Source organism: Cyprinodon variegatus, unplaced genomic scaffold, assembly GCF_000732505.1.
Source record: "Cyprinodon variegatus isolate N-32 unplaced genomic scaffold, C_variegatus-1.0 Scaffold2, whole genome shotgun sequence".
Taxonomy (NCBI): domain Eukaryota; kingdom Metazoa; phylum Chordata; class Actinopteri; order Cyprinodontiformes; family Cyprinodontidae; genus Cyprinodon; species Cyprinodon variegatus.
The window spans coordinates 2,109,152-2,127,032 of NW_015150455.1; the positions used below are offsets into that span (position 1 = coordinate 2,109,152).

The 17,881-nt window shown below is 39.6% G+C and overlaps 1 protein-coding gene across 1 annotated transcript; it reads right to left on the minus strand.

Moving 5' to 3' along the window:
* Window positions 1-280: 280 nt before the first annotated feature.
* LOC107082106 lies at window positions 281-16,135 on the minus strand. The gene is made up of 10 exons (XM_015370595.1): window positions 15,772-16,135; window positions 10,357-10,640; window positions 5,034-10,260; window positions 4,636-4,875; window positions 4,317-4,408; window positions 3,789-3,857; window positions 1,724-1,870; window positions 1,499-1,633; window positions 1,267-1,389; window positions 281-981 (listed from the first exon to the last, which is right to left on the minus strand). Exons 1-10 carry the CDS (start codon window positions 15,854-15,856, stop codon window positions 967-969), a joined length of 6,417 nt encoding a protein of 2,138 aa, XP_015226081.1. The 5' UTR covers window positions 15,857-16,135; the 3' UTR covers window positions 281-966.
* Between the last annotated feature and the right edge of the window lie 1,746 nt (window positions 16,136-17,881).

The following is a 17,881-nucleotide window of genomic DNA, read 5'->3' on the forward strand; positions in this document are numbered from 1 at the left end:
ATCAAACTGATAACCTACCTTGCAAAAGATCAAATTCACTACCTTTTTTTTTTTTTTTTTACATTTAATCACCCTCAAATCCTGTTGTGTTTTTTGTGTTTGACCAACACAAACTATAACAAATATCTGAAATGGAAGGAAAAAGATACAGGGATTTCCATTATTTCTGCAGGCATGCTTTTTAGCCCCTGTTGCTCTGAGAACATAAAATCAAATCCTTCACAACTGATTTATCATCAGAATTCACCTAATTAGTAAGTAAAGCCCACCTGTGTGATTCAATCTATAACTTAACCTGTTCATTAAAGGCCTTAGAGGTTTGTCAGAGGACATTAACCAAGAGCGTAGTAGAAACACAGCAGACACAAGTCTATGGGAAGGAAGTGGGGAAATTTAAAGGAAGGTTACAAAACAATATTTGAAAATTACACAGAAATGGAAAAGAGCATGATATAGTTTCAATCCGACCAATCTGTGGCTGCCCATAACGGGGAGGGTAAAGAAACATGCTTGTTAAAAGCAACAAAATACTTAGGACTGTAGTAAGAGTTCCAACCTAACAGGATAATGGAGCCTGAAGGTACAGCCAGATGGTTAATGGAATTATCAGTCTGGAAACTTGGGAAAAGGAGCATTAATCTAGATTTAATCTACAATTTTTCTTTTTAAATTTCCAGTTCACAGTTATTAACTACTGTTTATCACACATAAATCACATTATTGGCTTATTTGTAGTTTAAACCTGGCAAAATGATTTTGTCACCATGTTTTGCTGTATGTAGCTCTGTTTTGAGTCTTCCTGGAAGAACAAGCCTTATTGCTTACAGAGTTCACACTGGAACTTTTCTTAGACTTTATTGAGCAGAGTGGGGATACAACATACAGCAGCAGCGATAGAGAAGAGTATGTGGTACTTGGGCTTTATAGGCAGGAGAAAGGGTGCTGGGAATCAACTGTCCTCTGTCTTCACATGGTCAGCTCCTATAATAAAAAAAATAAAAAATGAAAATAGAAGCAAGGCAGAAAAAAACAAGAAAAGCATGTAAGTAACTTAGCATGATCCTGTGCTGCCATCTAGTGGACATAGTACTTAACATTAAGGGGTTTCTCAGTGACAACAGTAGGATTCCTCATATTTGTCCTCTGTTCTCTCTTGTCAGCCTTCTCTTCTTCCCAGCCTGTTCCATGGCTATGACTCATTGTTTTGTTTGCCATTTACCCGCCCCCTCCCAGCCTGCCTTCCCTCCATCTCTCCTTTGTCCTTACCATAATAGCATTCACAATGTCGTTCTTGTTGTGTTTGAGTGCGCGGATGGCCTTGGCTCGTGACACATTGGCCTGAGCCATCACCAGTTCAATGTCTCTCTGCTCCAGACCTCCGTCATCCACCTGATTTGCAGAAAGGAACAATGTTGGCAATATTATATTTGATACAATATTTATTGCAACCCTGACTGTTTGACAGGTGCTGAAAAATAAAACTTTAGATTGTATGTACCTCCTCTTCCTCCTCTTCACTCTCCTCCTTGATGGTAAGGCTTGGTGGAGCAGGGGGAGCCAATGGAGAGGGGGAGACAGGCACCTTGAATTTCTCTGCAGCTGCTTTGTGAGCCTGCTGAGATAAGTCCTCAATCTGCAACAAATGAAGAATAGAACAGGATATCTGGATGCAGGTCCAAATTTAATGAAAATTCAAATTATCAGCTGGTTATTGAAGATATACCTTTGCCTCTCCAAATACGATATAAATATCAGACATAGGACTTTTGAAAACATCTGGCCTGCTGATAACAAACAAGATACTCTTGGACTTCCTGATCGTAATTCTGGTCACACCATGGACTGGCTTCAGACCCAGTTTAGACATGGCCTGTAGACAGAATACCAGAGTTAGGAATACAAATTAAACAATGCTTCTTTTGAATTTATTTATTAAAAATAAAAAAAATAAAAACATCTAACAAATCATATATAAACACTCAAAACACATCCTCTTTTACAATGGTTTGCCCATATTTACATTTTTCTTAACAATGCTAACATGAGCATCACTGCTTTTCTGGGGATAGTATCCACCATCTTTGCAGACTGTGGGGTGTCAGAATATAGCACTGGAACAGAGCTATACCTTGACTGACTGTGACAAGCTTTCATGTTATGCTCCTGTATGCTGTCTGAGATGCTAAAGTCTCAACAAAGCTACTATTTGCCGATGCCATACTATCAGAAGCGCATAATCAGGCTTACACACACATTTCAGAACCTTCCTACCTTAGAATGAGCTTCATCAAGGGGGATTCTATAGTATTGCATGTAAAATGCATTAGACTACATATCACAATGATACATTTTAAATTTCTTGACTACTTTATTTAACTTTTTTAACATAGCATTTCCTTATGTGGTTTGTGCGCTGACTGCACACACAATAGGCAAAAACTCCACACTGTTAGGGTGATTTTGTTAAGAGAAACAATTGCAATGTTCAGGTTAGAGTGGTGTATGGTTAGGTCTATTGTCAAACACATACATGTATTACCAAATTTTAGGCTATTTATAAAAGAGATTAAGCCATACAGCCCTTATCAAGATAGGTCAAACCTGACTTTATCTGTTACCCTGGGATTTTTTTTAATTCAGATTTTGTGAAATGGCCTCCGGGATGGTCAATTTTCCACCTTTATTTTGACTTACATCCTGTACAACTTGCCTGAAATAAATCTGATAGAAAAAGAGGAAAACTTTGAAATATTGATAATCTTTGTCATTCTAATTGTGCATATCACCCAAAATTGTCTTTTGCACATCAGCTTTAGGGAGCAGTGAGAAGAGATACGCAGGGAACAACCTGGGACACTGATCAATCTTCTTTAGAGACCCAAGGTCTGTGGGGACTGAACTGGGTACTTGCAGCCTCCATTAGAATGCATGTACTCTGCTATATCCATGGCTATCAATCCCTTCTCCTGCTAAAATGGAATAACCCAGATTAGAGACTGTGAATACTCTCATGCACTTTAATTATAAGAATTTGATCTTTAAGGCCAAAATGATACAAAAAAAAAAAACTAAGAAAAAAAAGCTATGATAAAAAGCTTCTGATGTTGCTTTTCTTTAAATTTCCACAACTCGGTTTTAACCCAGAAACATTTGCCAGAAGTCTGAATTTAAAAAATGATTTCATTTTTCAGCATCAAAGTCAGCAATAATATAAAAATATATCTCTGATTGTAAACCTGGGGGTTCAACCAAGAGATGTTCTTCCTGTCTGACAGGTTTAGAGAACCTTTATAAATCACTGTACACCTGCTGCCAATGTGAAACAGACTTAAAAGAGTCCTGTTTCTTGTTGGACAATATTGAATGTTTTGTGATTTTTTTTCAAAGCAACCCCTTAGGTCCAACGCCTGATTTTTTGGCAAACAGGGATTTTGGATGTCATATTCTTTGCCATGTGTTTGGATGTATTGATATTTAACTCAAAACAAGAATTTTTATAAAAATGAATATTTCAAACACACCTGCAGCAGTCCTTTAATTGTATGTACTAATTTCCGAAAGATTATTTCATAGCTACACTTGTTTTCAAAACAGTTATAATGAGCTGAATATTTTGTGTCAAGGTAGAAATACAGATATTTTTTTTATATAACTCTTGTAAGTTTTTTTTATCTGATCACTGTTCACAATTTTGTGAAAATGAATGTGGAAATTGAGGCAAACACCATTTTATGTCTCTGCTAGAGCTTTACATCAGGTCTACAAACATTCAATGGCAATAGTCTGACCTTGCGTGCCTTCTTTTCACTGCGACTTTGTTTTGGTCTGTTCAAGCCATCATCTGCACTGGAAATACACTGGGGAAAAAAAGTTCAGTAGTGTTAATAAAATAAATAAAACTTCATCTGTTTAGAAAATTTGCTCATTTCCCAAATTACTGCCTTTTTACTGTCTTTTTAGCAACAGGTAGATAAATAGCAATAATCTGTTTATTGTCTATTGGGAAGCAGTTGAAAGCTCTATCAAGCCTTTTTTTATGAAAAAATAAGCAAATATTACAAGGTAAATCAACAAATACTACAATGTATACTATGGTCATTGAGTCATTATTGTTTTTATCAATTTCCTCTGAAACCTTCCTTCCTTCCTTCCTTCCTTCCTTCCTTCCTTCCTTCCTTCCTTCCTTCCTTCCTTCCTTTAGTATTAATATTAATCTTGTATCGTTCCATTTAGGATATGTAGGAACTCAGCGTTTAAGAGTCATAATATGGTATGATAAAGCTTTATTCACTTATAAAACTTTTATGCAAACTCACTGGTGGCTCAGATGGTCTGAGAGGCTCTAGCTCCTCAAGATCAGGCATCGAACCTTCACTCTCAGATTCATTGCAGGAAGCCAAAGTGGAACCTTGACAAGACAAGCACCAAAAAACAGAACGCAACAGCACCCAAAAATAGTCATAATTTATACCAGTGATAACAGTTGTTTTGTTATTTGTTTTTTCCTTTTCATTGTCATTAGTTAAATTTTTACTAAACAAGCAATTACCAAAAACAATGGTAGTGGGCTGGTATAACAGAGAGCAAAGGAAATGTCATCCCACAGGACAAATGGGAAATAAAAAAAAGACTCACTGTTGTTTTTAACAGACAGATCAATCTCTTCACAAATGCTGAGGTCATGGCTGATTGATGGTGTGCCAGTTGGGCGGTGGCTGGAGAAGGATTGGATTTCTTGCTCATCTGCTGGACCAGACTCATTTTTCAGAGATCCATTTCTGTCTTCTCCAGCTCCCTTAGGATTATTTGTGTGATCCTGCTTGAGTCCCCCACAACAATCCTCCCTGCCTGGTTCCTCTTCAGTTACACTAGTACCTTACATGACACAGATTCATTAACATAATTCAATCTTAAAACATTTTAACTTTTTCTCATCCATTCATAAAAGAGCAGATTATGTTCTTATTTTACTGGTTCACCACTGGTTGTAAATAAGGGACCAAGGAAATGCAAGTGAGAAATGTTTCACTCACCTCTACAATTGTCTGGGGATAACCGGGTAAATTCATCCTTCACCTGCTTCTGGGACTGGGTGCTGACAACAGATTGTAAATTTGGTTGAGAATAATCTGTAACATATGCTGAATCTAGACTCTCCGTTTCTTGGGTAGCTTTGGACAAGGCTATCGGCATGTTGGAAGGCATTGGGGGAGAAGAGACACTTTTAGATGATGGTGTTAAAAAGATATCATTGATCACTTGGGGATTTGTGTTTGGGGGGATTCCTGAACCCCCGGACTGTAATGATTGTTGCTGGGTTGGGAAGATAGGCTGGGATTCCTGGACAGGTGTAGAAAGGTCATCCAGTGACTCTATTGAGGCACAAGGTGGGGAGGAAGGTGGGGATTGCAGGGGCAGAGAGTATGAGGTGATATTTTGAGGTTTGCTGGGGCCATTGTCTATGTTGTTGTCATTAAAGTCCACTGTTCCTTCTCTCTGACTATCACACAATGGTCTGTTATCAAGTACTTCTTGTTTCTGGTGTGAGTCTTGGTTAATCGACATCATTGCATTAAGGTTATCTGTTCTACCTTTGTTGAATTTGCATTGCTCTTGTCTTGGAGATTTTTCGTCAGTACTGCTGAACTTATGTCCCTCCGACTTTGAAATGGATTCACCTTTGTGTGGCCCAGATGTTCCTTGCTGTAAATCTGGTGATGAAAACATGTTAGCTTTGCAGTCTGGCTCAATTTTAATAATGTCTGGAGACCCGTCTGAGCATCCCCCTAGTGTAGAGTTTGGTTGGGTGGAGCATTGCTTTGGATCTTGGACAGGCTCAGGGCTAAAGTCTTTGCTACCACCTGCCTGAGATGTCCGAAGTTTATTTTGCTTTCTTTTCTTCCCTTTTGCAGAAGCCGCTTGTGTATCAGTGCAAAGTTTGCCTTTTTGTACGAGTCTCTCAAAGTGTTGTGAGTCAATCAGTGTAGCAGAAGACATTTTTTGATTTCTTTGATTTTCACCCATTTTTTTATTTTCATCACCTCTTTGTTTTTGTTTGACCTCCGCACCCTCTTCCATTGAGTAACAAACAACATCATGCCTTTGTAAAAAGGCATCAGTAATCTTTGGTTCGTCCATAGTGCTGTTCATTTCAGGGCTGATGTTACAATTTTTTTGATTGTGGCTCTGATGCTGCAACATCTCTGTGTCATCTTTATGTGTGCTCCTCAGTCTAGTGATGTTAGATCTGCATTTAAGGGGGAAATATCCAAATGATCCCTCTGGCAAAGAAAATGCATTATTCCCTACATAACTGGACTGATGCTCTGGAATAGTGTCATATCTTGACTCCGCTTCATACAGGAAATCAGCATTTTTGGGTTTTGCAGTCATATCAGTGTTATTGTTTGCTGAGATTATATAAATACTATCCTTTGTGTCTGCCATTTTATTAATGGGATCCTCTGATGGTTTTGCTTCTTCTTTAAGAGTCCTGTCAGAAATCTGGAGTGGCACCTCTTCAAGTGGAATATTAGACACAGATTCTTTGGCAGTGACACTGACACTCTGGTGTCTCATTTCACCTGACAGAGCATTTAGGCTCCCATACATGCCTTTATCAAAGTACTCATAGGCAGATTCAGTCGAACTCTTCCAATCGTCTTGTATTTGTGTTTCCTTTTTATCATTATTATTGCCTGGGTTCAAATTGCTTATGTCCTCCAGAAATCTGGCACTTCCGTCCTCTCCTCCACCTGCCTCTGAAATCTCTTCAATAGATTTCCAGTGGACTAAGTTGGACTCTGATATTCCCTCTTCTACCAACTCTTTATCCAAAATTTGGTCATTTTTACCACTCTGACTGTTGTTATCTTCCTCATCTAGAATAGAACCAAGAACATTGTCATAGTTTTCACATAGTTCACTGCTCATGTTAGAAACCAAAGCCGTCTCTGTTCTTTGGCCTTCTGTGTCACACATAAGAAGACTATCTGCCTCTAACTCATACTTCTTACCCAGGGACAAAGAAAGTGATTCCCCCCCACCCCAAACACCAAACTCTGACCCTGATCCAAATCCAAGACCAAAACCTAAACCAACTCTGGCATCACACCACGCCCCAGATTCAGAAACTGTATCTCTGCTGATATCTGTCTCTGAATTCTCTCTTTTGGGAGAGATTGCTAGGGGGGAGTGTAAAGATCCTACAGCTCCTAGTACCCCATCATCTGTACTTAAAGTATTCTCTCTTAGGTTCTCCAGGGAAGAGTCTCTTGGGCAGTGTTCAGGAGTGAGGGCTAAGTTATCGCCAAGTTCTGAAATCTTTTCTTGGGAAGTAGAAACAGGGATATTACTCGGGTTGGAATTTGGATCTTTGGGAGAGGACAGCAGAACAAAGCCTTTATTCAAGTCATTGGTAGGAGTAACAATATTCCGTGGTGGAGAAGAATCCTTTTTTTTAAACTCTACGCTCCCTGAATCAGCTGAGGCATGCTTAGTACTATGATCGAGCTTGAAATCAGAGTCCCTGTTAAGACCTGGCCTACAAAGAGATCTTCCTTCACCGGGCACATCGTTTTTACCACAGAAAGACTTTGACAGGGCAACTCTGCTTGCCCCAACAGTCCTTTGGCTTTCAGAGTGGCCCTGACGAGGCTTTATGAGCAGTTTGAAGGAATCTCTTTCAGGTTTTCTTGTGTGCTCAGTCTGAGTTGAAGGTAGTTTCAAATCAACATCTTTTGCCCTAAGAATCTCTTCAGCTAAATCTTTTTTTCTCTCCTCAACACAGGTGAGAGAAGGAGGAAAACTAGTGTACTCAGTTGCAGAATCAGGTGATGTATGAATAGTAACAGGAATAGCGGATACAAAAGAACAGGGGTTATCTAGAGGCTTTGCCAGAGGGTTTAAAGAGACACCAGTACTTATTTGGCTTTTCCCATCTCTATTATTAAGTTCAGATTGGAAGTCTTGTTGGAAAGAGTTAACTTTTGAAGGTTCAAGTGGTTGCTGACTATCTGAGTTTTTTATTTCATTTTCTCTAATGGTAGGTTTCACACCATCTTGAGGCTTAGGGCCCATAGGCACTTCCCAAGGTACCAATTGTAGGCTGTCATCTTTAGGGTGGGCTACAATGGTTTCAGACAGATCAGTAGATTTGGATTGATCCTCTTCTTTGACAATGTTTACTTGTGTGTGCAAAGGATCCTGTTCAGTCTCTGATTGGATTTCAGCTAGATCTGAGCTGTCTGCTGGTAGAGGTTCCAGAGATTGTGCATGTCTCTCAGTGCTGTACAGTCGTTCATCTTCCTCCCCATTATAAGAGGCGGAATCTAAAGAGTCATCTGTGTTATCTTGGTAGCAGAATGATTCATCTAACCCTTCATTGATCGACATTTCTGAAAGTGAATGAAGGAGGGATGCTGAGCTTTCCTCAGCTTCATCTACCACAGCTTTGCTATCACATCCATCGTCAACATCATCATCATCATCTTCTTCTTCTAGCTCATCTTCCCTCTCCTCTCTCCCTTCTTCCTCTTCTTCCACAGCTTTCACTTCTACCTCAGCTTTCTCACCTAGCTCTGGCTGCCTGTTTGCATCCCCACTGTCATTAGGTTCTTCCCTTTCACCATCATCTGGTATGGAGTCAGTATTGTCACCCTCATTATGATAATCATAATGATCCAGTTCATCATCTTCATCATGATCTTCTACATCTGCCTCTTCCTCTCCTGCAGCATACGCATCAACATCTTGTCTTTCATTTCTGTCACTGACATCTATTTCATTTTCTTCTTCTGTAGGGAAAAGGGTGATTTCCATCGAGTCAGCCTTAAAGATTAGGCTTGTATGAAGTGGAAAGGAGATGAGGGAAGCAGGTATCATCCTCTCCTCATCATTTATATCTTCAGAACATGCACCCTGTGAGAGCATGAAGGAGCTTTGGCCAAGCCTTTCGAATGCTCCAGGGCAGAAATCATCCAGGGGAAGGAATGGTGAGTCAGGACCAAGGCTTGAAGATGCCATAGCCATGTTCTCTTTGTCAGGGGTCAATGCAGAGTTGGGGATATCTTGGTGGGCCTGCATCTGTCTAAAATGTTCTTCTGATAAGCAACCCTCAAGAATTAGTTTCAGGCCTGATTGAGTGGGTCTAAAGTACCCAGCTCTGTTTACAGTTGTCTCATCTAAAGGGTAAAAGGAGCTTTCTGATTCAACTTCATCATCCTGGGAGTCACTGCTGCTACTGCTTTTTGCAGAGGGGATATTCTCTGTCACCCAGCATGGGCGACTAGTTCTGGAAATCTTAGCCTCTTCTCCTTTTGGGGTATCATCATCTTCAGAAATGATGGTCTCTGCTATATCTATCTGTGAATTTATAACAAATTCCCCAGGATGGTACAAACTGAAGTCCTCTGTCCTTTCCTCCTCTTGTGCTGTGACCAATCGCCCCCTCTCCTCTGCAACCTCATCTCCAATTTCTGACAAAGAGCTCACAAAGCAAGCAGGTGCCTCTTGTGTTTCTTCTATAAGGAGGAGGTTGGGAGAAGTGGATGGGGAGGTGGAGGATGTATAAGAAGATCTACAGCTGCCTCCTTCTGCTGTTATGTAAGAGCCAGATGGAGAAGTAAGAGGGGAATAAAGGTCTTCACTGTCAGATGGAGTACCAGGGGAAAGAGGAGATGCAGGGGAGCCAGGGTAGGAATGATGTTTAAGGTGCAAGCAGTGAGTAGCCATCTTGATTGGAGTGGATGGAGCTGTATAGTAAAGATCTGGGTCAATAGATGAGGGAATGCCAACTCGAAGGGGGTCAACGGGACAGGTTGGTTCAGTAAAGGACAGCGCAACTGGACAAGACAGCTCTGGAAAAGGGAGTGAAGGCACTTCATCTAGAGAGAGGGTCTCCTTGTCTTTTCTGCTGTCTTTTTTTATTTCATCAAATTTTGTAACTGATTTAGGAGATAGGGAGGAAATGTTTTTAATTACGTCCTGTGCATGTTCCTTTTCCTGATCCTCTGGTTTCTGGGGGATTTCAGATCTGATTTCTTTGTTGATGCTATCTAGTTTTAACTCTCTTGTTTGCAGCTGAGAACATGGAAAACTTGGGAGATATGGCAAAGGGATAGCTTGAGCTTTAGGCTGAGTGGGGACCTCCCCTTGAAGAACTTCTGTTGTTTTGAGCAGCGTCTCTTCACCCATCACAACTCTTGTGTCGATAGTCTGTGACTCTGGATAGTCACTTTCCACCTCAGATCCAGTAAGAACCTGTTTGTAAGAAATTCAACATATAACTACAGGTTATAAATGTATTTTGCATTATCAATATGGCAAAACTACAGGCACTCTAAATAAAGAGCACACCTTTATTCGTTCCATCTTAACAGGAATGTGGCGGTTGAATGGACCATGACCACCCAGTTTTCCCAATAGTCTGGCTGGGTTAATGCGATTATCTGACCCTTCGGGCTGTGGTCTTGGAGTACCAGAGGAGCTGGGTTTCACATGAAATAGTCTTGGCCCAAATGGAGAGGAGGATCCTGGGAGAAGCTTTTGTGGAGTGCTGGGAGACGGGCTCGATCCACTATCGTTCGGAGAGGAACCACTATCACTTGGAGTAGATTCTGTAGATGGATGTCTTGTCATGCCTGAGGATAACAAACATTATTTTAAAAAACTTTAAGTATGAAAAGACAATGTAGTATTAACAGCAGTTTAAAATAGAAAGAGTCTTAATCTGAGCAATTTAACAGAACCAAATTTAAAACAGGGGGAAATATGCGTGATGAAACATCCTCTCGTATTAATTGTTCTTAGACCTTAATAATAATTAATGAAACACACACACAGTGGGTGAAATAAGTGTTTAGACGAGCCACCATTTTTCTCAGTACATATATATTTCTAGAGGTGCTATTGACATGACATTTTTCACCAGATATTGGTTACAATCCTCACTCATAAAGAAATCAAACTATAGATGTCCAGAAATTAAGTTGTGTAGTAATGTGGAATGGCACAGGGAAAAAGTATTGAACACATGAAGAAAGGGTGTTGGAAAAAAGCATGGAAAGCCAAGACACCAGACAAAATCTCTAAGTAATTAGAAAGCAATCCTCTCCATTGTCAGTGCTAATTAATATCAGCTGGTTCATTCCCAAATGGTGGCCAATAAAAAGATGTCTCTGGTATCAAACAAGACACATCTCATGATTAGTAAAAGTAAACAGCTGTTTCAAGACCTTTGCAACCTTATTGTTGCAAATCATAATGATGGCATTGGTTACAGAAGGATTTCTAAACTTCTGAATGTTCCTGTGAGCACTGTTGGGGGCATAATCGGAAAGTGGAAAGAGAATGATTTCACCATAAACCGACCACAACCAAGTGTTTCTCGCAAAGTTTCTGACAGAGGAGTGAAAAGAATGATCAGAAGAGTCGTCCAAGAGACAAAGACCACCCATGGAGAGCTTCACAAAGACCTGGAATCAGCAGATACAATTGTTTCAAAGAAAACAAGTAATACATTCAACAAACATGGCTTGTATGCACGCTCACCAAGATTCCATTGCTGATGGAAAAAGCATGTTGAAGCTAGTTTTATGTTTGCTGCAAAGCATTTAGACAAGACTGTAAAAATACTGTAAAAAAATATAGTCTGGTCAGATGAGATCAAAATTTAACTCTTTGAATGCAATATTACACATCATGTTTGCATGTCAAATGGCACTGCACATTACCCGCTGCCATCTACCAGGATGATGAAGATGAAACATGGGTGGATATTTCAGCAAGACAATGAGCCCAAACGTACAGCAAAGGAAACTCTCAATTGGTTTCAGAGAAAGAAAATAAAGCTGCTGCAATGGCCCAGCCTATCCCCTGACTTTAATCCAGTAGAAAATCAATGGAAAGAACTAAAAATCAAAGTTAATAGAAGAGGCCCATGATATCTTCAAGATTTGAAGACTTTTTTTGAGTGTGAATTTCGGGGGCTGCGTCCTCCGAAGGCCAGATTCATCAGCCGATTACCTCATAGCGCGGCGCTGTGGCCTGTTTGGATTGGTAGACTCCTCATTACTCAGCTGGCAAATGCAGCCTTCTTCTTGCCCGATATGAAGGATGGGTCCGGTGTATCCTTTATAGCCTTGGGTATCCCCTGATTCATTGTGAATCCAAGCAAGCCGGCTGCTCCATGCTCAGAGGAAAAAGGGAAGGAGCGCCAAATAGTGATGAATATTTTAAGTGCAGTTTAACATAATACAAGTATATGAATAGTTCCAACCGAAATGAATGTAAATAGTTGTTTTAAGTGGTTATTGTGTGAGATATGTTGCAGGTAATGTTTGGTTAATTGAAAGGTCTTTTCTGTCCCTGTGCAAATAAGTTTGGCTGACATTTAAGCACAGATTCCAATATCTGTGCAGTGTGGGAACTGTAAACCTAATATTCGTGGTGACTGTAATGCTGCTGAAACTCCTTGAAAATGTAGTTAACACCTACAACCGTAGTGAGAAGTTTGGTATCCATTTTTTTGCCTGCTTTGTTTATCAATTGTCCCAGTTGCTAGGTGACAGAGTTTACACTGAGTGAGGGGCGTGGAAGCCAGAGAAGGCTGGACCTGTTGGAATAGCCAAATTCTTCTAGTCTCCTTATTTTCATGGACCTCAAAGGATCCTTAAAAAAATATCAGTGTGCTCAATACCTTTTCCCTGTGTCATTTAACTTTATTACAAATAATTTCATTTCTGTTAATCTATTATTTGATTTCTTTCTATGTGTGGATTGCATAGACTGTTACTAACATCTGTCAGTAACAGTCTATGCCAACTTCCTCTCAGAGTCCAAAAACATGACTGTAATATTAAATGGTGTCCTCATGTATGTGTGTGCATGGCTGTTTGTCCTGTTATGGATAGGTTGACCTTCAGCTTTTGCCCACTGAACGCTAGAGGAAGCAGCCATCCCACAACCCTGGAAAGATAAGTCAGTTCTACCTAAATAAAACCTGTTCTTCTGGGAGCATGATTAGAAATCAAAAACCAGTGGAATGAAATGACAGGGAAGGTGAAGAAACCTGGGTCACAGAAGCTGAGAGAGGTTATTTTCTGACAATTCATGAGGGGAATAAATTCCCAAACTGAAAACTTGGAATGCATTACCTCTTTTTTTTCTGTTTCATTTGCCCTTTTTCTCTTGATCTTTTTCCCTGGAAAGTGTTTTACTGAATCCCACAGAAGAAGCACATTTCTTGATTAACACAACAGACTCTTCATTTGCTCTACCAAATTAGCAATAGCAATGATGACCTCAACTGCCTCCCCGGTCATTGGCTATTATGACACCTAACAATTGGTTGAATTGGTGCCAAACAGAACTGGTGCAAGACACAAACACAGCTATAGATATTCTCACATGGGGTTTGCAAAATGTCAAATCGAATATCAGTGTGTGCTTTTGAGAAAGCATCCCCTCATTTTATCTTGCTCTGTTATTTCAGGGATTCCATGGTTTTTGCCTTTCCTCCATGCTGCATCCCTGCCAAGCCTGAGATTGTGACAGGTGTGCACATCAGCAATTAGCATTTTTTCCTTATTGCTGCTATGTTACTACGTTAAATGGATGTTTGTGTTTGTGCTGAGTAATTTCCCAGAGGTAAGAACTAGTAAAAAAATATGCGCATTACAGCAAGCACAAAAGGCAACCCCAGCGCAACATTTTAATGTACTCTGTACCCTGGTTTCTTACCAATGCTTAGTCAGAAGATTATAGATACTTGATCATTTTTGCAAGACAGAAGAAAAAAAGAGAAAAACAATAAAATCATTTATCTGAACTTCTTCACATGTAGAGGTGCCTACGATGGACAATTGTTTGAGGGTTGTTCTCTTGTTTTTAAAGGTTGATTTTAACTCTATATAAGCAGTTTTACCAGACTCACATGTCAGTTAATATGCTGGTGTTAATATGTTGGTTATTATGCAACTCACAACAACATAAATTAAGAAAGGACTGGGTGTAAAGACATAAAAGCTGATCGCCTACAGAATATGTTTCCCGATCCTGAATGGAATGAAATCCTTCTACTAAAACATATTGGTGACCTAATTTAACAGCTTATGTTCCTATTATATGCCAATAAATTATTTCTTTTTTAAGTCTACAGCATGTTGATCAATACAAACTTCAAGATCGATTTCGCTGATACTCAGAAACGAACGGCATCCAGCTCAACTCAGACACCAAAGGCAACTCTACAGTATTATATAAAAAATTTAGAAGAAAAAAAAAACCTGCAAGTACAACCGCAAGGTACGAGAACAAGCAGAAAAGTGCTGCAGTTCCATGTTTTGGCCATAGTTAGCAGTATCATTAGAAAATGCTTTAATAACTCTTTAATGTGTCAGCAGAAAACAGAACATTCCTTTATTTTGGGATATAAGTTTTTTCTCTAAATACTGTGGGTAGAGGATTTCATCTGTGTGAAATGCCAACTTGTGTATAGTTATCACTATAGTATTATTTGTTTATCAAGTACATCCATCCAAGTTTCAATAACTATTGTCTTCCTAAGTGGATATTTAAAAATGTAATTTATATTTAGATTTTAAATGTCAGACTTTTTACTTAGCAACACAGTAATCATGCATTAATTAGCTCAGCAAAGTCAAACTCATGAACAACAAGTGTATTGGTATTACATAGAGCATGCAGTCAAGGTTCTGAACCAGAAAACAGATCATTACAATATATTTGGCAACATGAACCAATAAATCTGTCTTTGTCTTTTTCAGGTCAGAAGAAACGCAGTAAAACTGTGCACCAATTTGCCATGTGAAAAGCAGGCCGCAGCACACTGGAGCTGCGTCACAGACGCTGCAGCGCCGGCCCCCCCAGGGGTGCCTCTATTTTAGCTGCTAAGGTTGTTAGATGAAGAACAGGCATTTAATAGATGTCTGAGCCCTCTTTATCATGCACTGGGTCAAGTATGGTGTCAAAGTTTGGGTCAACTACATGCTAATGAAAAAAAACTTCATGTGTGTAAAAATATCTATGATAAACAATAAAAAAAAATATACTCAATAAACAGGCAAGACCTGCCTAACTGAGCCATCATATACAGCACATTATTTCTAAAAAGTTCTAAATAAATAAAAAAACGTCCAAGACCTGGGTGATGCAAGTTGATGTTTGTGCATTGGAGAGTGTGCTTCCATGCTGCTGTGTCATGTTCCCTTTACTGCTGGGGGAAGGGAGATACTAATGGGTTCTGCTTCCCTCTTACAGCTCACTAAAGCAGTGGATGTGAAAAGATGCTGGAGGGAGGAGGGATGAGGGGGAGTAGGGCAGCTTTAGGGTTGGGGCTTCAATAAGGATGGAATAAGACAATAAAAAAGGATTTGGAGGTCTTTAGGTAGAATTTAGAAAAATATCTGTTTGAGTTTGTTAATAACATGGGTGAGGTCAGTTAAGAGCACGTTCGCTGCCCAGATCAGGGCAGAGGGAAAACATGCAGTTCAGTGAGGAGGCAAACAAGCAGTTGAATAAGAGCTTTCTTGAGTGGCACATTTAGATAAAAATAAATAATCCTCAAGTATTTCTATCCTTACAAGTTCTTTCTTCTTGTCAGGCACAATTTCTCTTCCCATACAGCCAACATTTAATGTGATTTGTTTAAAGGTACTTCCTGACACACTCATACCCGTCTCTCTGTCTTCATTTCTATCTACAGGCTTAATGACCTCATCTTTATACTCTCTCCAAATCAAGAGCTCCTACCTGGTCCCGGAAGCCCCGTCTCCTCATCTCCCAGGTCCTGATGCTTGTCGCCGGGGACAGATCTATGACTGCTCTCCCCTGGCATGCTTCTTGCAGGATCTGTGTGGCTCTGACGCAATAATGTACCATGTAGACTGAGGAGGCAAGGTGAATAGGGAAAGTGAAGAAGGAGGAAGAACAGAGAGAGAGAGAGAAGGGAGGGGGGTTGATCTGAGTGCAACCCTGTGCTCAAATCTCCCTTGCAGCACGTGTATGTGAGACTGAGCAACGCGGACAGCAATAGTGAAAGACTGGGAGTCAGAGAGAAAGGGTGTGTGTGTGTGTTGGGTCCTTTCTGTGGTGCAGCACCATGATGCTGCTGTGGTGGGTGTGGACTTCAAAGCCTCCTGATGCTGCTTATCTGAATATGTGTGTTGACTCTGAGAGGGCGCTGCAGTATTCACTCCTGATGCCCAATCACTGCTACCCCTCCTCCACCCCTCCTCCTGCCTCATTTTTCCTGTATCTCCCTCTTCCAACCTTACCCTCTTTTGCTTGAAGCCAAGCAATGACTGGATCTTAGAAGATGATGTCAGCAAATTTGTTCTGGTTTCTCAGTGCTGCCCCCCCAAGCTTGAAGGAAAGGACCAGTACTGCAAAAACAAGAGTTAAGCAGAAATGTGAGGAAGGGGGTTTCAAGGAAATCAAATAATAAGAGGAGAAAGAGAAACCAAAGACACAAAATGACCAGAGGATAAAAGAAAAATCTTAAGAGTATTCCCCTCATTATGCCGTTTGCCTTCTGCTCAAATTGTGTCCTCGAGGTGTCATCAGGGAGAATATTTCCCCTGAGCACTCTGATCTTATTTAGTCATAATTTGATATAATACAAAAGCTACTCAAAGAAGAGACTTGGATATGAAAAATTAACACATTTTGATCCAAATCCAACATCCAAATTCTGAAGCCAGCAATTATAAAATTGAATTTACTTTATCATTTGCTGTATTCCTCAGATTATGTTTGTTAATATACTTTCCTTGTCAACAATGTTTACTCTGGAAGCAAGATCTTAGCAAATCAAGAGAACTTTGCTGTTTATCCTGTACATCAACAAAAATATGCTCACCCACACAATTTCAGAAAAAAATATTTAGATTATTTCAGACTCTCTGGTGAACTATAAAACCAGTTGTTTTATATTGAAAAGGGGTGAAACAAGCATAAATTATGCTTTATTGCCACTTTCGTGGCTTGTGTCAATCTTTATCAAACAGGATCACCTGAATTAGATTAGGCACTTCAGAATTGCTAAAATTAAATTCCCTACATCTGAAAACAATGCAAGAACCACAGAAAATGCTAAAACGATTAGAGCCCTTCACTTAAATGGACAAAATGCTCAGAAAACCACATTTTTGACATTTTAAACCAGTTTACCAGTTTCTTTGTTAAACTACACTTTTTTATTGTGTTCATAACCTTATGTCCAGAATCACTATAAAGTTAGTTCAATAAAATTCCTGTAGGATTTTGATAAGCTTTATAAAATAAATTTGTTTTTGTGTTTTAAACAGACTTAAACAGGTTATTTTTAAAGACCCCCTTTCTAAAGGTTCTCTTATTTTAACATGCTCTGTAAGTTAACTTGTATATTTTTTTTGACATACGACAGCTTTTTTCAAATAAAGCTAATGCAGAGATTTCAGCTAAAATCTTTATAAACCCATAGCATAAAACAGGCCTACTTCAGAGTAAATCAAGTCCAGTCTTGGTGTGAATCTTTAAATTAGAATCTGAATATTTGCACTCTCACTCCCCATTTGATAAAGACAGGATTGATTAAATACAAACAGAGGAATGGTGCAGCAGTAAAGAGCAGGAGCAGAGATACAAAGACTTATATATCTAGTGCCAGAGGATCTGCAACTGTAGTTTCCATGGCAACCCAAAACTTCCCACGGCCAGAGTGCTAGTTCAGCAGAAGAGATCGACGCTTTTATAGATAGAATCTAATAACCTTCATGAAACACTCATACCTTTAACAAAACAATTCTGGAGGTTCAAAATGAAGTGTTTCTCAGGTTCACCTCAGGTTTTTGCAGTACTTTTTAGCATTTATGCCTCAACT

Excerpts from the sequence above, each read along its gene's own strand:
- LOC107082106 (XM_015370595.1), bottom strand. The coding sequence starts at position 15,856 with ATGCCAGGGGAGAGCAGTCATAGATCTGTCCCCGGCGACAAGCATCAG. Across the intron at positions 1,871-3,788 it reads GTGAAAAGAAGGCACGCAAG|GCCATGTCTAAACTGGGTCT; the intron begins GTCAGACTATTG and ends TTCTGTCTACAG. Across the intron at positions 1,634-1,723 it reads TCGTATTTGGAGAGGCAAAG|ATTGAGGACTTATCTCAGCA; the intron begins GTATATCTTCAA and ends CATTTGTTGCAG.